The following is a 13034-nucleotide window of genomic DNA, read 5'->3' on the forward strand; positions in this document are numbered from 1 at the left end:
GGGGACACACGGGACACGGCGGGGGGCGCGGGGCGGCCCCGGCTGAGCCCGCGGGGGCGGAACGCGGCGGCCCCGGAACGGCGCCGCGCGGGGCCGGGGGTCCGGGGAGCCGGGTCCGGCGCGGCCCCGCCCCCGCCGGCTCAGCCAATGGGCGGCGAGCGCTGCCCGCCCCCGAGATGGCGGCGGCGGCCTCGGGCGGGCGCGGCCTCGCGAAGCCGCTTCCGGTGGCGGCGGCGCCCGCGCCCGCGCCCGCGATGGCGGCGCCCGGTGGGGACGGGGGGGGCGGGCGGCCGTAGGGCCGGGCCGGGCCATGGGCAACGTGCTGGGCCCCGCCGCGCCCCGGGCCCCGCGCCGGGGGGAGCCGCTCGGCAGCCCCGGAAGCTTCGATGAGCTGCACCGGCAGTGCAAAGGTGGGGCCGGGGGGGGGCGCCGGCTTCGGGAGGGTATCGGGGCCGGGGGAGACACCGGGGCCGGTCCCCCGGGTGGCCCCGGCAGCAGTGGGGGGTCCCGGTGGCGCTGGGGGACGGGCTGGTACCGGGGTGACGGGGGGTCGGCCTGTGGGTGGCCCTGGGAGAGGTGGGATGGCACCGGCGGGCTGGCGCGGGGGGGACACGGGCAGCGGGCGGGTGGCCCGGGGGGGACACGGGCAGCGGGGGCCCCGCTCAGCCCCCGCTCTCCCCCAGAGGTTTTCCCGCAGCAGATGGAGGGGGTGAAGCTGATCGTCACCAAGACCCTGAGCAGCCACTTCCAGGTGAGGGGGACGCACAGGGGCCCGCGGGGCCGTGCTGGCAGGGGGCTGCTGCCACCCCCGGGCCACCCCCCTGTCCCCCGCTGACGCGCCGTCCCCGCAGGTGACACACACGGTTCACATGAGCACCCTCGGCCCCTCCAGCTACCACTTCAACGCCACTTTCGTGGGGGACCGGCAGCTCGGCCCCACTGAGGTGAGGCCCCGAACCCTGGGGTGGCCCCGGGGTGGCCGTGGGGTGGCCCTGGGACAGTGGATGGCCCCGGGGTGGCCGCAAGGCTCTGAAGTGGCACCAGGATGGGTGGGGGTTACCCGGGGGTGAAGGGGTCCCAGCCTGCGGCTCAAGCCGGGGTCAGGGGGGCGGGGGGTCCCTGTCCCTCCAGCTGTCCCCCCCTGTCCCCAGGCCTTCCCCACGCTGGTCGGGGACATGGACAACAGTGGCAGCCTCAACGCCCAAGTGCTGCACCTCGTGGCCGAGCGCATCCGCACCAAAGCCGTCTTCCAGGTGGGGCTGGGCGGGAGAGGACCCCGGGGCGGGGGTGCCGGGGTGTCTCCGTCACGGCCAGGCGGTGGCAGGGGTGGTGGCAGGACCCACTGCAGCGCCTGTCCTCTTGCAGACACACCAGGCCAAGTTCGTGACGTGGCAGTTCGACGGCGAGTACCGGGGGGACGACTGCACCGCCACCCTCACACTGGGCAACCCCGACCTCCTCGGCGAGTCCGGTGAGCGGGGTGTCCCCCTCCCGGCTGCTGCGCCCTGGGCGGCCGAGCGCTGAGGGCTGTGCTGTCCCCGCAGTGATCCTGGTGGCCCATTTCCTCCAGAGCGTCACCTCCCGCCTGGTCCTGGGCGGGGAGATGGTTTATCACCGGCGGCCGGGGGAGGAGGGAGCCATCCTGACGCTGGCAGGCAAATACACGGGTACGCGGGCGCCCCGCGGGCACGGCCCCAGGGGTCCTGCCCGCTGCGCTGGCCCCGGGGGGACGCCCCGGCTCCCCTCGCCCTCCGCTTTGCTTCTCTCTTCCAGCTCTGAAGTGGGTGGCGACACTGAATGTGGGGTACGGCGGCGCCCACGCCAGCTACTACCACCGAGCCAACGAGCAGGTGAGCGTCCCCCACGCGTCCCCGTCCCCTGTGTGTCCCCGCGCCCCTGGGGCCTCACGTTTTCTGCCCCCCAGGTGCAGGTCGGGGTGGAGCTGGAGGCCAACACGCGGCTGCAGGACACCACCTTCGCCTTCGGCTACCAGCTCAACCTGCCGCAGGCCAACGTGGTTTTCAGAGGTGAGCGAGGAGCTGCGCCGGCACCCCTGGCGCAGGCCGGGCGCTCACCCCGTCCCCCCCCACAGGGCTCCTGGACAGTAACTGGAGCGTCGGGGGGGTGCTGGAGAAGAAGCTGCCTCCCCTGCCCGTCACCCTGGCTCTGGGCGCCTTCCTCAACCACTGGAAGAACCGTTTCCACTGCGGCTTCAGCGTCATCGTGGGCTGAGGGGCTGCAGGGGCAGGCGGCACGTGCCACCGTCCTGCTCAGGGAGTCGCTGCGCCGCGCCGTGCCGTGCTGCGGTGCCGAGGGAGCCCGCAGAGGGGGGACCCGGTCCCTCACGGCCGGGGGACACTGTGTGACAGTGCGTGGTGGCTGTTAGCGCCTTTGGGCTGAGGAGCGGCTCCATCCCCCCGGCGCTCACCCGCGCCGCCCTCCTCGCCCCTGTGCCACGCTTCCCGCTGCTCCCACTGCTGCTCTGCCTTGGTTTCCCTCCGGCAGCGCAGGGGGTGGCTCCGGGCTGCGGCGGGGGCTGGAGGTGCCGGCGGTGCCCATGTGCACGCACCTGTGGAGCCTGGAAAAATAAAGGAGCTTTACTCTGCCCTGTAAAGCGCACTGGTAGTTGGCGAGCCCCAGTGCTTGCAGCCGGGGGCCAGGGCTTGGCGCGGGCTCTAGCTGATGATTTCGGAGAGCAGCGGCGTCATGGAGGACAGGTCCTGGATGTGCAGGATCTGTCGCGTGTTCTCCACCTTCAGCGTCTGCAGCTCCGTCAGCAGCAGCAGCAGCTTTGCGTAGAGAAACCTGGGGCAGGGAGGAAGCGCCCGGCTCAGACCCGGTGGCTGTCCCCACGGTGGAGGGGACCGCGGCCGTGCCAACCCCCCCGGCACGTACCTCCCCTCGGGCATGGGGTGCCGGTGGTCGATGTAGCTCTTGAGCGTCAGGGCCACCTTCTCCTGGAACTGGTCAATGAAGTCCCGCTGGGCGATGCCGGCGTGGTCTGGGGGCACAGGACGGGTGGGCAGCCGTCAGCAGGGCCGAGGGGATGACCCACCGCGGCCACCACGGTCCCTACCTGGCGAGAAGAGCAGCATGGCCTGGAGCAGGACGTACTCGGCCTCGTGCAGCTGCAGCTTCTTCAGGCTGACGTGAAACTTGAGCAGCGGCTCCAGGTAGATCTGCTGGAAGCCGGCTGGGGGAGCACGGTGGTGATGGGCAAGCCGGGATGGGGACGTGGCTGTCCCCTGCTCCCCAGTGCCGCCGTCCCCCCCCCTCACCCAGGGCTCCGTCCTGGATGGTGTAGCAGTGCTGCCCGCACTCCCAGGCATTGGTCTCCACGTTGAAGACGGTGTTGAACTGGATCTGGCAGATCTCCAGGGTGGCCCCTTTCAGCAGCGAGATCTGGTCGTCGATGGGCAAGGTCCTGCCGGGGGGGGCGAGGGGAGGCGTCAGGGCCGGGGTGGCAGCGGGGGTCTCCCACCCGTGCCCCCTCCCCGCAGACCTGAAAGCCGGGATCTCCTTGGCGAAGTTGATGACCTGCTGGATCATGAAGGTGCTGAGGTCGGCGAAGTGGGGCAGCATGGAGAAGACGTCGGGCAGCACGTCCTCGTCCAGGCAGTCTGGCTGCACGGACAGCGGCCACGCAGCGTGGACGCCCGGCTCTGGCGGGCTCTGTGGCCGCGGGCTGGGGACATAGAGGCGCACGGCAGGCTGCGGCGGTGGCAGCCGGGGTGTCAGTGCCGCGCCGGGGTGCCCGCGAGGACAGTCGCGTCCCAGGGGTCCCCACTCACCCAGTAGTGTGTGAACTGGGAGAAGCTGGAGTCGAAGGTGCGCTGGTGGGCCACGATGAGGATGCTGATGAGCTCCTGCTGCTCCGCTGTCAGCCCCCCCGGCTGCTCCCGCTCCAGCCGCCGCTGCCCCCGCAGCGCCCGCCGCCGCCGCAGCGCCTCCTCAGACATGATCACTGCCACCCCGCCGTCACCCCCGGACCAGGGATGGGGGTCACCGGTAGCACAGCTCCCCCGTGGCCCCCCAGGTGCTCGGAGACGCCACTGTCCCTTTGTCCCCTCTGTCCCGCGCCCCCTTGCTGTCCCCACGCCCCTGGGCTGTCCCGTCCCTTCTGCCCCCATGTCCTCCCCTGTCATCCCACCCAGGCTGGTCCTCTCTGTCCCTCGTTTCCCCCCGGGTCCCCCTCATCCCCTTTTCCGCCGTGTTCTCCCACCCAGGCCCTCCCTCTCCCCTTTGCTCCATGTCCCCCTCGTCCTCCCCGGGTCTCCCCTGTGTCAGCCCATCCCCTCTCCCCCCAGGTCTCCCCCTGCTCCCCCCGTGCCACCACACTCACTGTCCTTCCGCATGCCCACGTCGAGGCACTTCTGGAGGCGGCAGGCCTGGCACTGCCGCCGCTTGGCCTTGGTGACGGGGCAGCTCCGGGCGAAGGGGCAGGTGAAGTGGACACCCTTGTTGATGGAGCGCCTGGGGGGACACAGGAGCTGTGAGACCCTGTGGGCTGTCACTGTGTGTCCCCGGGGGGACAGAGGGGCCGCAGGGGCTGGGGGACAGGATGTCCTGGGGCAGGGGCCACCTCTGGCCCCCAGGACCCTGTCACCACTGTGCCCTCGAGAAGCCGAGTGGCCTGAACATGGGGTGGCAGCAGCCCGGTCCTGTCCCCCTCCGCCTTGTTCCATCCCACTCCACTGAGTCTCATCCCATCCCATTTGTCGCATCCTGCCCTGTCCCCTTGTCCCATCCTGTCCTGTTTCATCCCATCTTGTCCCATCCCATCCTGTCCTGTCCCATTTCAGCCCATCTTGTCCCATCCCATCCCATATTGTCCTGTCCCATCCCATCTGTCCCGTCCTGCCCTGTCCCCTTCTCCCATCTCATCCCATCCTGTCCCATCCTGTCCCATTTCAGCCCATCTTGTCCTTTCCCATCCTGTCCTGCCCCATCCCATCTTGTCCCCCCGCTCTGTCCCATCCCATCTCACCCCACCCTGTCCTATCCCACCCTGTCCCTGGCTCCCTCCCGGTGCCGCAGAGCAGCCCTGGTCCCCCGGCGGTGGCAGTCCCCACCTGAAGAAGCCCTTACAGCCCTCGCAGGTCATGACGTGGAAGTGGTACCCGGTGGCGCGGTCCCCACACACGGCGCAGACCTTCTCCTCCCCGGGCTCCGCGTCCTCCCCTCCGGGGACCCGGCGTCCCCGCAGCGGGTGGGGGCTGCTCTCTGTGTCCGAGGCGCTCGACACGGACATGGCCGGGGATGCAGGTGACGGTGCCTGGACTGGGGGGAACCACAGCGAGGACAGAGCCTGCAGGATGGGGTGGGTGAGCACGGGTGTGCAGGGTGTGCGTGTGCGTACACACACCGAGGCTCCCGCTTGAGCAACACCCGGCACCGTGCCCTGCAGGCAGGACTGCAGGTCCCGCGGCTGCTGCCCCGACACCAGCTTCCACGCCATGTCCCCAGGAGCCACCGTGTCCCCCCGGCCCTGCGGTGCATCGCCCTCATGCACCCACCCACCGCCACAACCTCCCGCCTCAGCCACTGCCGAACCGCCCGTGTGACACCCCCGAAGGTGACCGGTGCCCGCTGGTGCCGGTACCTGGGACCTGGTGCCCACCGATGTGGCCGGTGCCTGCTGCTCGCCGCTGCACGGCGAGGGGCTGCCTGGCCCACCCCGGCTCGTCCCCGCTGCCTCCCAGCTGGAGCCCTGTGGAGTTTGAACCTTGAACTTGAGCAAGGCTGCGGCAGGCGGGGACAGGCAGCACGTGGGGGGGGACAGGCAGCACGGGAAGGACAGGCGGGGACAGGCAGGTACAGGCATGGCAGATACGGGGGACAGGCAGGCAGGAGGACACACGGGGGTGCTGGGGGAGGCATTCGGGGTAGCAGAGCCCAGAGGGGACGGGGACTGTGGCGGTGGCCGTCCTGCCACTGGTGACCTTGGAGGAAGGTCCTTGTCACTGGCCGCTGCCAGTGGTGTCCCCGTCCCAGGACCCCCGGGCAGGGCCTATCCCCCGCGGTTCCCACCCTTGGGGTGGCCCGGGATGGTGGCAGCTTGGGGGGTGACGATGGCCATGACAGCCACGGTCCCCCTGGCTCCCCCCGGTCCCCCCCCCCGGGTCCGTCCCCGCGGGGCGTCGAGGCTCGGGTGGGGGGGGAGGGCGGGTGAGACACGCGGAGGGGCGTGTCCCCAGACGCCCCACCCCCGCGCCCCATTGGCTGTCTGCGGCCGTCACTCAGCCGCGCCCCTATAAAGGCAGCGGCGAGCGCGGGGCGCCGCACACCGGGAGCGGCGGTGGGAGCGGAGCGGTCATGAGCGAGGTGAGGGCTCGGTGCCGGCAGAACAAGGGCTTTTCCCTCTTTTCTTTATTTTTAGCAACGGGCCGGGAGAGGAACTGCCCTGGGAATGGCGGGGGGAGGATGCTGCACCCCGAGGGGGGGGGCTGGAGGCGGGGGGGGACCCCGGTGGCTGGGGGGGCCCCCGGCAAAGCAGAGCCCGTGCCCTCCTGGTGCAGGTTTGCTGCTGGGGGCCCCGCGTCACCCCCGGGCACCCCCTTCTCTCTGCAGCGCAGCCCCCGTGAGTCCCCTTCTGCGGCAGAGGCCCCCGGCGGGCAGGAGGAAGGTGAGGACCCCCAGCACCGGCAGGGTGCACCCTGTGGGGTGCCCTGTCACCAGTATCACCTCTGTCCCATGCCCTCCTGGGACCCCTGCTCTGCCCCGGTGCCTGGGACCCTGCTGGCTGCTCCCATCCCTGGAGCCTCCAGGATCTGTGTCCCTGCCATGGTAGGGGGGAGACACCTGGATGGATTTGGGGACCTGCTCTGTCCTTCCCTTGGGGAGGGTGGGGTGCCCCCCGGGTGTCCCTCACCTGAGATGGGGGGTGATGGGGTGCCCCCCGGGTGTCCCCTGCTGGGGGGGGGGGGCAATTCAGGGTGCTCCCTGGGTGCTGGGGTGAGTCTGGGGTGCCAGGCTGTAACCAGGTCAGCCCCTGTCCTGTCCCCCCCTCCCAGACAAAGCTGTCGACCCCAAGAAGGTGGAGGAGGAGGAGGAGATCGACATCGACCTGAGCGCACCCGAGACGGAGAAAGCCGCGCTCGCCATCCAGGGCAAATTCCGCCGCTTCCAGAAGCGAAAGAAGGAGTCGGGGCCCTGAGCGGCTGCGGGGTCCTGCGACCCCCTGCCCACGGCGGGCGCCCCACTCTTGCACGTGGGCATGGCCCCATCCTGACCTCCACCATGCCGGGCCTGCCCTGTCCTCTGCGAGCAGGGCCGGGGGGGGCTCAGCCCTTCCCTACCCCTCGCCCACCCCTGAGCCAGGACCCTGGGTGAAGCTGGGGAGTCGATGTGGGGGGGACACGGTTGAGTCCTGTGTCCCCCAGTGTGGAAGTGGCCCTTGTGCAAGGGAATGGCGTGGAAACGCCCTTCTCCCTGGGGCAGCCCCCACTTCCCCATCCGTGGCGATGCTGGCTGCTGGGGACGTGCGGGGTGGGGAGACATCGGTGTCCCCTGAGCGAGGGAAACCCCTGTCCTGCCCCAGTGCGTGGGACACTGAGCCGGGGGGGGGGACACACAGGTCTCACTGCAGCTCACCATGGGGAAACCGGGGCTCCCCTGGCACTTGGATGTTCCCCATCCTCGCACTGCCCCCTCCCCACGCTCCTGTCATTGTCACTGTCCCCTCCCCTGGGGGAGGGGGCTTTTAGCATGTGTAAAGAATAAACCATGGGGAAGAGGAGCCAGGCTGATGCTTGGTCTGTGGGAGCGGGTGTGGGGATGGTCCCCACCTGGTGGGACCCCCAGATCCCCGTTCTCTGGGGAGGTGGGGTGGAGGCCCCTGTTAAAAGCAGCCCTGCAGGCCCCCGGGGCCAGGCTGTCCCTGCCTGGGGGGGCACAGGCAGGAGCGTCCCCAGGATGTGGGTGGAGGGTTCCCCCCTTGGGATGGGGCCCCTTGGCTGGCGCTGTGGGAATGGCTTCATCCCCACCCTGGGATCTCCCGTCACTCTCCGATTTGGGGTTTTCCTCATGATATTCTGCTTAATTTATCGGTCTCAGCCCCCGGAGCCGTGGCCTCGTTTCCCATTGTGCCGTTCTTTGCAGCGGTGATGAAAGACGCCACCACTTGCTCCTCTTCCTCGAGGGACGAATGCCTTGTGGCGTTGCATCCCTCCAGGCATCAAAGTTTTGCTCTGGGCCAGCTTCAGTGGTGGTTCCCAGCCCCAGCTCCCACTGCAGCAGCACCGAGAGCAGCCACAGGAGGAACCTGGGCTGCTGCTGGTGATGAGAAAAAAAAGTGCTTTCCGGTGGTTAAGATAAAGCCATTTGGGGGATTTGCACCGGGGTTTCTTGGTGCTCAGATGCGAGGTGGCTGCGGGGCCAAATGCTGTGGGGTGACTGGGGATGCTGGGACCCGGTGCGGAGCCGCAGTGTGTTGGCAGAAATAGCTCCCTGGAAAGAAAAACAGTGTCGGTGGCCAAGGGAAAGGCAGGGCCCAGGGGACGCCCCGGGGACACTGGGGTCAGGCTTGGCCCCCACTCGCTCCACAGACTTATTAGGGAAAAGACAATTATAGCCCCGGTGGTGGGGCCGGGGGGGCAGCGCAGGGGCCCGTCCCTCGCAGCCTCGGCTGTGTCGGTGCGGGAGTGAGTGCTCCCTGTCCGCTCCCGTGCGGAGTCGGATGGTGCAGCTGTGGGAGGGGGCTGCAGGCTGGCACCGAGCCCTGGGGTGGGAGCGCTCCTGCTCCGCTCCATCACAGGGTCAGCCCGTCGCCCCAACTGCCCCCCCCCCACCAACGCTGGGGCTGCGGTCCCTCCCTGAGCCCTGCTGCCAGGACGGTGACATTGCTCCCAGGTGAGCAATGGCCATGGAGGGAGACCCCTGCCCGCCCCAGGGGGGACCCCTACCCACGACATGTCCATGCCTGGGGCTGTGCACCCAGGGCGGGACCTGAGACTTGGCCTCTGCCTTAATTGGGGTGAGCTTTAATTAACGCAAACGCAACGGCTTGGTGGGTACGAGGGGGAAGGTGGCCCTAGGGTGGGGCGCAGCCATGATGGGTGGCCTCAGGGACAGCCCCCACCAGTTGAGGGGGGTCCCTGGGGTGCCACAAGGATGCCCTTGAGACATCACCTCACCCCTGGGGAAACTGAGGCACGGCGGCAGCAATGCCCCTTTCTCTGTGGGAGCAGGTGGGCCTCCATGCAACGAGTTCACAAGTGCTCAGCTACCCTCTTTCTCCTCCCCCCCCCCGAGACACCCCCCCCCCGAGCAGGGAACAGTGACAAGCCAGGGCAGACACTGGGGTCCTGGAGATGTGAGTTTTATTAATGGCACCATGGGGATGGGGGGACACAGACAGGGCGTAGAAAAACACGTCAAGGAGCGGCGCCTGGCTCCGGGGTGATGGGCACCAGCAGCTCCTCCAGCCCGGCCGCAGCCTCTCCTCCTCCACGAGGCTCTGGCCGGCGTGGGGGGGCCAGGGGTTATAGGGCGGGAGGGTTAATGGGGGACAGGAGTGGGACGGAGGGGACAGGGCGGGGGCCACCCCGCAACGTCATTTGGGCTCGGTCGCGGGGAGAGACGAGAAAACGGCCAGAAAAGGAGCAACGATGGGGGCAGAGAAACCCTCCCGGAGACTGGTTTTGGGGGGAACATGGGGAGGGATGGGGGCAGCACGGTCCCACGGGGACCCCACAAGTCCCTGGAGAGGGGGGGACCGAGGCAGCCCGGGGGGGGGTGGACAGACCCAAAATTCAGTGGTTGTGTCTTCAGATAGAAAAATTACATCAGTGCCCAGGGCTGGGCAGGGCAGCGGTTGCGCAGAGGAAGGTACCGACCGAGGGACTTTGGGATGGGGTGGGGGGACGCCGGGGCGTCCCCGAGGCCGGGGGACCCGGGGCGAGGACCACACCCCGCTCCTCGCCGGGTCCCGCACCCCGGGGCGGCCGCTTCCCGGAGCTGGGGGGGCTGCGTCCTGGCCCCCCACCTCCGCCGGCAGCCGGGCGTCAGGTCCCCGAGTTCGGCTTGATGATGTGCATCAGGGCGCTCTTGAGGCTGCCCTTGCTGGGGGAGCGGACGGTGGGCGAGGGGCGGGCGGCCTCAGCGGCCTCCCCCCGCAGCTCCATCTCGATGGTCATGACGACTTTGGGGGCCCGGGGGGCCCCGACGTCCGCCCCCGTGGTACCTTCCCTGCCCGCTAACCGCTATTTCTTATCCTTGCGGGAGTCTCCCGGGGCTCCCTTGGCTTTCTTCTCACTCGCCGCCTTGGTGCCACGGCTGTGGTCCAGCATGGCGTAGAGCACGGGCGCCTGCGGGGATGGGGCAGCATCGGCACTGTGGTACCCCCCCGCCCCGGGGGCTTCGCCCCACGGCCTCTCCTCCCACCCCAAAAGGTAGGAGAGGAGTTTGCACCCCCACGGCCAGGCCATTTTGCCCCCTCCAACCCCTCGGCGCTCACCTGCCGGCTGCGCTTGGACGCGTCCTTGGCCGATCGCTGCAGCTTCCCCTTCTCCATGGCACTAAAATTGGGGTGGAAAGGCAAAAGGTGTCTCGGAAAGGCCAAACCCCGCGCCGGTCCCGCCCGGCAGCCCCGTTTCGGAGTGGTTTTGCCCTGATCGGGCAGCGGGGCTCACCTCAGCCGTCGCTGCAGGGCTGCCTGCCGCCGCAGCCAGCAGTAGCGGATGAGATAGACGAGGGCCACCACCACGGCCACCAGCAGCAGAGCCCCGCCAATGATGGAGCCCAGCACAACGCCGTAGCGGGTGGGCACTGTGGGGACACCAGCATCCCGTCAGTCCCCCCGGCTGGAGTGGGGAAACTGAGGCAGGGAGGGGACCGCTGGCGCTGTACCTTTCTCAAAGACGTAGAGCGTGACCTGGGAGGACTTGCCCACAATGTCGGGGGGGTTCTTGACGTCGCAGGTGAAGGTGCCGTTGTCGGTGTAGTCCAGGTTGTGGATGACGATGGAGCCATCCTTGCGGTGGGGGTTGCCCACCCACTCCATCCGCTCCTTGAAGCTGCCCACGTCATCGATGTAGGGCTGGCCCTTGGCATAGTGGAATATCTAGCGATGGGACAGACACACGGGTGTCGGGGTCACGGTGCTTCCGGGCACGGCAGGGCCACCCCGCGCCCTGAAGCAGAGCAGGCGCTTACGGAGGTGCTGTCGCGGGATCCCTCAGCTTGGAAGTGCCATGTGATGGAGATGTCCTCGGAGATCCACTCGCTGGACCAGAAGCTGCAGGAGAGGGTGACGTGGGAGCCGACGGTGCCGTACACCTCCCGCTGCGTGTACACGTGGATGGAGGACGTCGGGGACGGCCCTGCCAGGGGGCACAAACCTGTCAGCCCCATGGGGGACCCCGGCACAGGGACGGTGCCCATCACTGGGGCCACCGTCTGGTCTGTGTCCCCACGCTGGCCCTGTGCCAAGCCCCATGCTGCCACCAAAGGGCTTTTGTTGGCGCTGGAGAAAGCACAAGGACTGGCGGGGGACAGCGGCTCTTTGTGCCACCGCGGGTGCCTTTGTGGGAAGCCTCCGCTCTGGCGTCCCCACGGCTGGCTCAAAGGGGACCGTGTCCCCTAGCTGACGCCCGGGGATGTCACCTGTCCTGTCCTGTCCCACCCCTGTCCTGTCCCCAGGGAGGTGGCTGGTGCTGGGATTCTCCTTGCAGCCCGGTGATGGGGACCAGGGCACAGCCACAGATACGGCCCCAGAGCATTGCCACCACCAGTGACAGTCCCAAAAGCAGATGCGTGGGTGGCCGCCAGCCCCACAGCCACCGCCCAGGGGTCTGGAGCCCCCTGGTGCCCCCCCCCAGCATCCAGGATCAGGTTTTTGGGACCAGCAGCCCTGGTTCCCCGTCCCCGTCCCCAGCTTACCCAGGGCTGAGAGGAGCCCGGCGAGGAGGAGGAGGCTGCTGCTGCCCCTGGCACCCTGCGACATGGTGGCTGCCTGTCACCGGCCGGCTCCGAGCCGCATGGAGGGCTGGCGGTGCGCAGGGCCCGGTGGTGTGCCGAAGGGTGCCGGCGGGACGGGGGCCGAGGTTTAAGAGCAAGCAGCGCTGAATGATGCCAGCGGCGCCCCGGCCTCGGGCCAATGGGCGCCGGGCAGCCGGGGCGGTGGGGGCCAGGGGGTGCCGGGCACCCCGGACTGAAAGGGGGCATTTAGTTTGGCGATGGGCGAGGAGGGGGAAGCAGGCAGCCGGGGGGGCCAGGCACACAGCAGCCTTTGTCCGGCCGCATTCCCGCCCGCGGTGGAGGCGGCTCGGCAGGAATGCGGCCGGAGCCGGAGGGCGCCGGCACACGGCTGTGGCCCTCAGTTGGTCCCAGGGACAGACCTGCCTGGCGGGGCTTGGGGTCTCATGCCGACTGCGCCACGGGCCACCGGTGCGTCCCCTCCTGTCCCGTGGCCGCGGGCCGGCTGCTGGCACCCTCCGGTGTGGTCCCCCCTCCAGCCCCACGGCGTGGGGTTCCTCAGCTGGCCCTGCCAGCTCCGGCCAAGCGCACTCCCAGCAGCCTCTGCTCCGGCTCCATTTTGGGGTGAAAACACACCTTTGAGAAGGTGTTGTTGGACGTTTCCCTGGGCACGGCTCCGGCCGCGGGACAAGGGGCACATCCGTCCCCATGGGGTGGGGGGCGACCAAAGTGCCACCGCCCCATGCAGAGCCCAGGGCAGGAATTCGCACAGCGATCCCCCGGCGGCTTTGTCGCCGGCTGAGGGGCAAGTGGTGCTTTGGGGTGAAAAGCTCCAAAGTGGCGTTTTCCTCAGGTTTGTGACCCAGAGAGTCCACGGCTGGGGAAGGGAGGGCGGGGGACGGGGACGGGGACGTGGACGGGACGGGGACAGGACTCGCCCGGGAGCTGCGAGATTTTCCTCCTTCAACGTCCTCCATCGGCTGCAGCTGCGGGGAGAGGGGGCTGGGGAGCCGGGGAGCCCCCGTCCTGCCGCCGGCAGCCCCGGGGGGGTAACGGGCAGCTCCGGGGGTAACGGGGGGGATAACGAGAGGGTAACGGGCAGCCACCGGCGGCGGGCA

General features: G+C 69.4%; 4 protein-coding genes across 8 annotated transcripts; 2 read left to right on the top strand and 2 right to left on the bottom strand.

The window, feature by feature from the left end:
• Positions 1 to 188: 188 nt before the first annotated feature.
• TOMM40L (translocase of outer mitochondrial membrane 40 like) lies at positions 189 to 2604 on the top strand. 3 transcript variants are annotated; one of them, XM_072846888.1, is made up of 9 exons: positions 196 to 410; positions 684 to 751; positions 852 to 944; positions 1152 to 1253; positions 1366 to 1471; positions 1545 to 1667; positions 1774 to 1850; positions 1925 to 2027; positions 2093 to 2383. In XM_072846888.1, exons 1-9 carry the CDS (start codon positions 311 to 313, stop codon positions 2230 to 2232), a joined length of 912 nt encoding a protein of 303 aa, XP_072702989.1. In that variant the 5' UTR covers positions 196 to 310; the 3' UTR covers positions 2233 to 2383. The 3 variants fall into 3 exon arrangements, with proteins under 3 accessions (XP_072702990.1, XP_072702988.1, XP_072702989.1); XM_072846889.1 differs by lacking the exon at positions 1152 to 1253 and having other exon boundaries at positions 189 to 410; XM_072846887.1 differs by having other exon boundaries at positions 195 to 410; positions 1925 to 2604.
• Positions 2605 to 2675: 71 nt separating this feature from the next.
• Positions 2676 to 5458, bottom strand: NR1I3 (nuclear receptor subfamily 1 group I member 3). The gene is made up of 8 exons (XM_072846499.1): positions 5073 to 5458; positions 4343 to 4473; positions 3792 to 3964; positions 3503 to 3711; positions 3279 to 3424; positions 3077 to 3193; positions 2896 to 3001; positions 2676 to 2805 (listed from the first exon to the last, which is right to left on the bottom strand). The coding sequence occupies exons 1-8, from the start codon at positions 5456 to 5458 to the stop codon at positions 2676 to 2678; spliced, it is 1398 nt and encodes a 465-aa protein (XP_072702600.1).
• A 965-nt stretch (positions 5459 to 6423) lies between these two features.
• On the top strand, positions 6424 to 7727 carry PCP4L1 (Purkinje cell protein 4 like 1). The gene is made up of 2 exons (XM_072846500.1): positions 6424 to 6625; positions 7014 to 7727. Exons 1-2 carry the CDS (start codon positions 6424 to 6426, stop codon positions 7154 to 7156), a joined length of 345 nt encoding a protein of 114 aa, XP_072702601.1. The 3' UTR covers positions 7157 to 7727.
• Positions 7728 to 9323: 1596 nt separating this feature from the next.
• MPZ (myelin protein zero) lies at positions 9324 to 13023 on the bottom strand. Of its 3 annotated transcripts, none has more exons than XM_072846569.1 (6): positions 12553 to 13023; positions 11155 to 11321; positions 10849 to 11062; positions 10632 to 10767; positions 10457 to 10517; positions 9324 to 10307 (listed from the first exon to the last, which is right to left on the bottom strand). In XM_072846569.1, the coding sequence occupies exons 1-6, from the start codon at positions 12614 to 12616 to the stop codon at positions 10203 to 10205; spliced, it is 747 nt and encodes a 248-aa protein (XP_072702670.1). In that variant the 5' UTR covers positions 12617 to 13023; the 3' UTR covers positions 9324 to 10202. The 3 variants fall into 3 exon arrangements, with proteins under 3 accessions (XP_072702670.1, XP_072702668.1, XP_072702671.1); XM_072846567.1 differs by having other exon boundaries at positions 11155 to 11283; positions 11881 to 13023; XM_072846570.1 differs by lacking the exon at positions 12553 to 13023 and adding an exon at positions 11881 to 12080.
• Positions 13024 to 13034: the final 11 nt, after the last annotated feature.

This window comes from Ciconia boyciana, chromosome 26 (genome assembly GCF_034638445.1).
Source record: "Ciconia boyciana chromosome 26, ASM3463844v1, whole genome shotgun sequence".
Lineage (NCBI taxonomy): Eukaryota > Metazoa > Chordata > Aves > Ciconiiformes > Ciconiidae > Ciconia > Ciconia boyciana.

Coding starts and splice junctions, on each gene's coding strand:
- TOMM40L (XM_072846887.1), top strand. CDS start 311: ATGGGCAACGTGCTGGGCCCCGCCGCGCCCCGGGCCCCGCGCCGGGGG. Junction 411..683: donor GCTGCACCGGCAGTGCAAAG/GTGGGGCCGGGG, acceptor GCTCTCCCCCAG/AGGTTTTCCCGCAGCAGATG. Junction 1,254..1,365: donor GCACCAAAGCCGTCTTCCAG/GTGGGGCTGGGC, acceptor GTCCTCTTGCAG/ACACACCAGGCCAAGTTCGT.
- PCP4L1 (XM_072846500.1), top strand. CDS start 6,424: ATGCTGCACCCCGAGGGGGGGGGCTGGAGGCGGGGGGGGACCCCGGTG. Junction 6,626..7,013: donor CCCCGGCGGGCAGGAGGAAG/GTGAGGACCCCC, acceptor CCCCCCTCCCAG/ACAAAGCTGTCGACCCCAAG.
- MPZ (XM_072846567.1), bottom strand. CDS start 12,165: ATGCCCCCTTTCAGTCCGGGGTGCCCGGCACCCCCTGGCCCCCACCGC. Junction 10,768..10,848: donor GCTCTACGTCTTTGAGAAAG/GTACAGCGCCAG, acceptor GTGTCCCCACAG/TGCCCACCCGCTACGGCGTT. Junction 10,308..10,456: donor CGTCCAAGCGCAGCCGGCAG/GTGAGCGCCGAG, acceptor CCATCCCCGCAG/GCGCCCGTGCTCTACGCCAT.
- NR1I3 (XM_072846499.1), bottom strand. CDS start 5,458: ATGGCGTGGAAGCTGGTGTCGGGGCAGCAGCCGCGGGACCTGCAGTCC. Junction 3,965..4,342: donor CGTGGGCATGCGGAAGGACA/GTGAGTGTGGTG, acceptor GCGGGGTGGCAG/TGATCATGTCTGAGGAGGCG. Junction 3,002..3,076: donor CATGCTGCTCTTCTCGCCAG/GTAGGGACCGTG, acceptor CTGTGCCCCCAG/ACCACGCCGGCATCGCCCAG.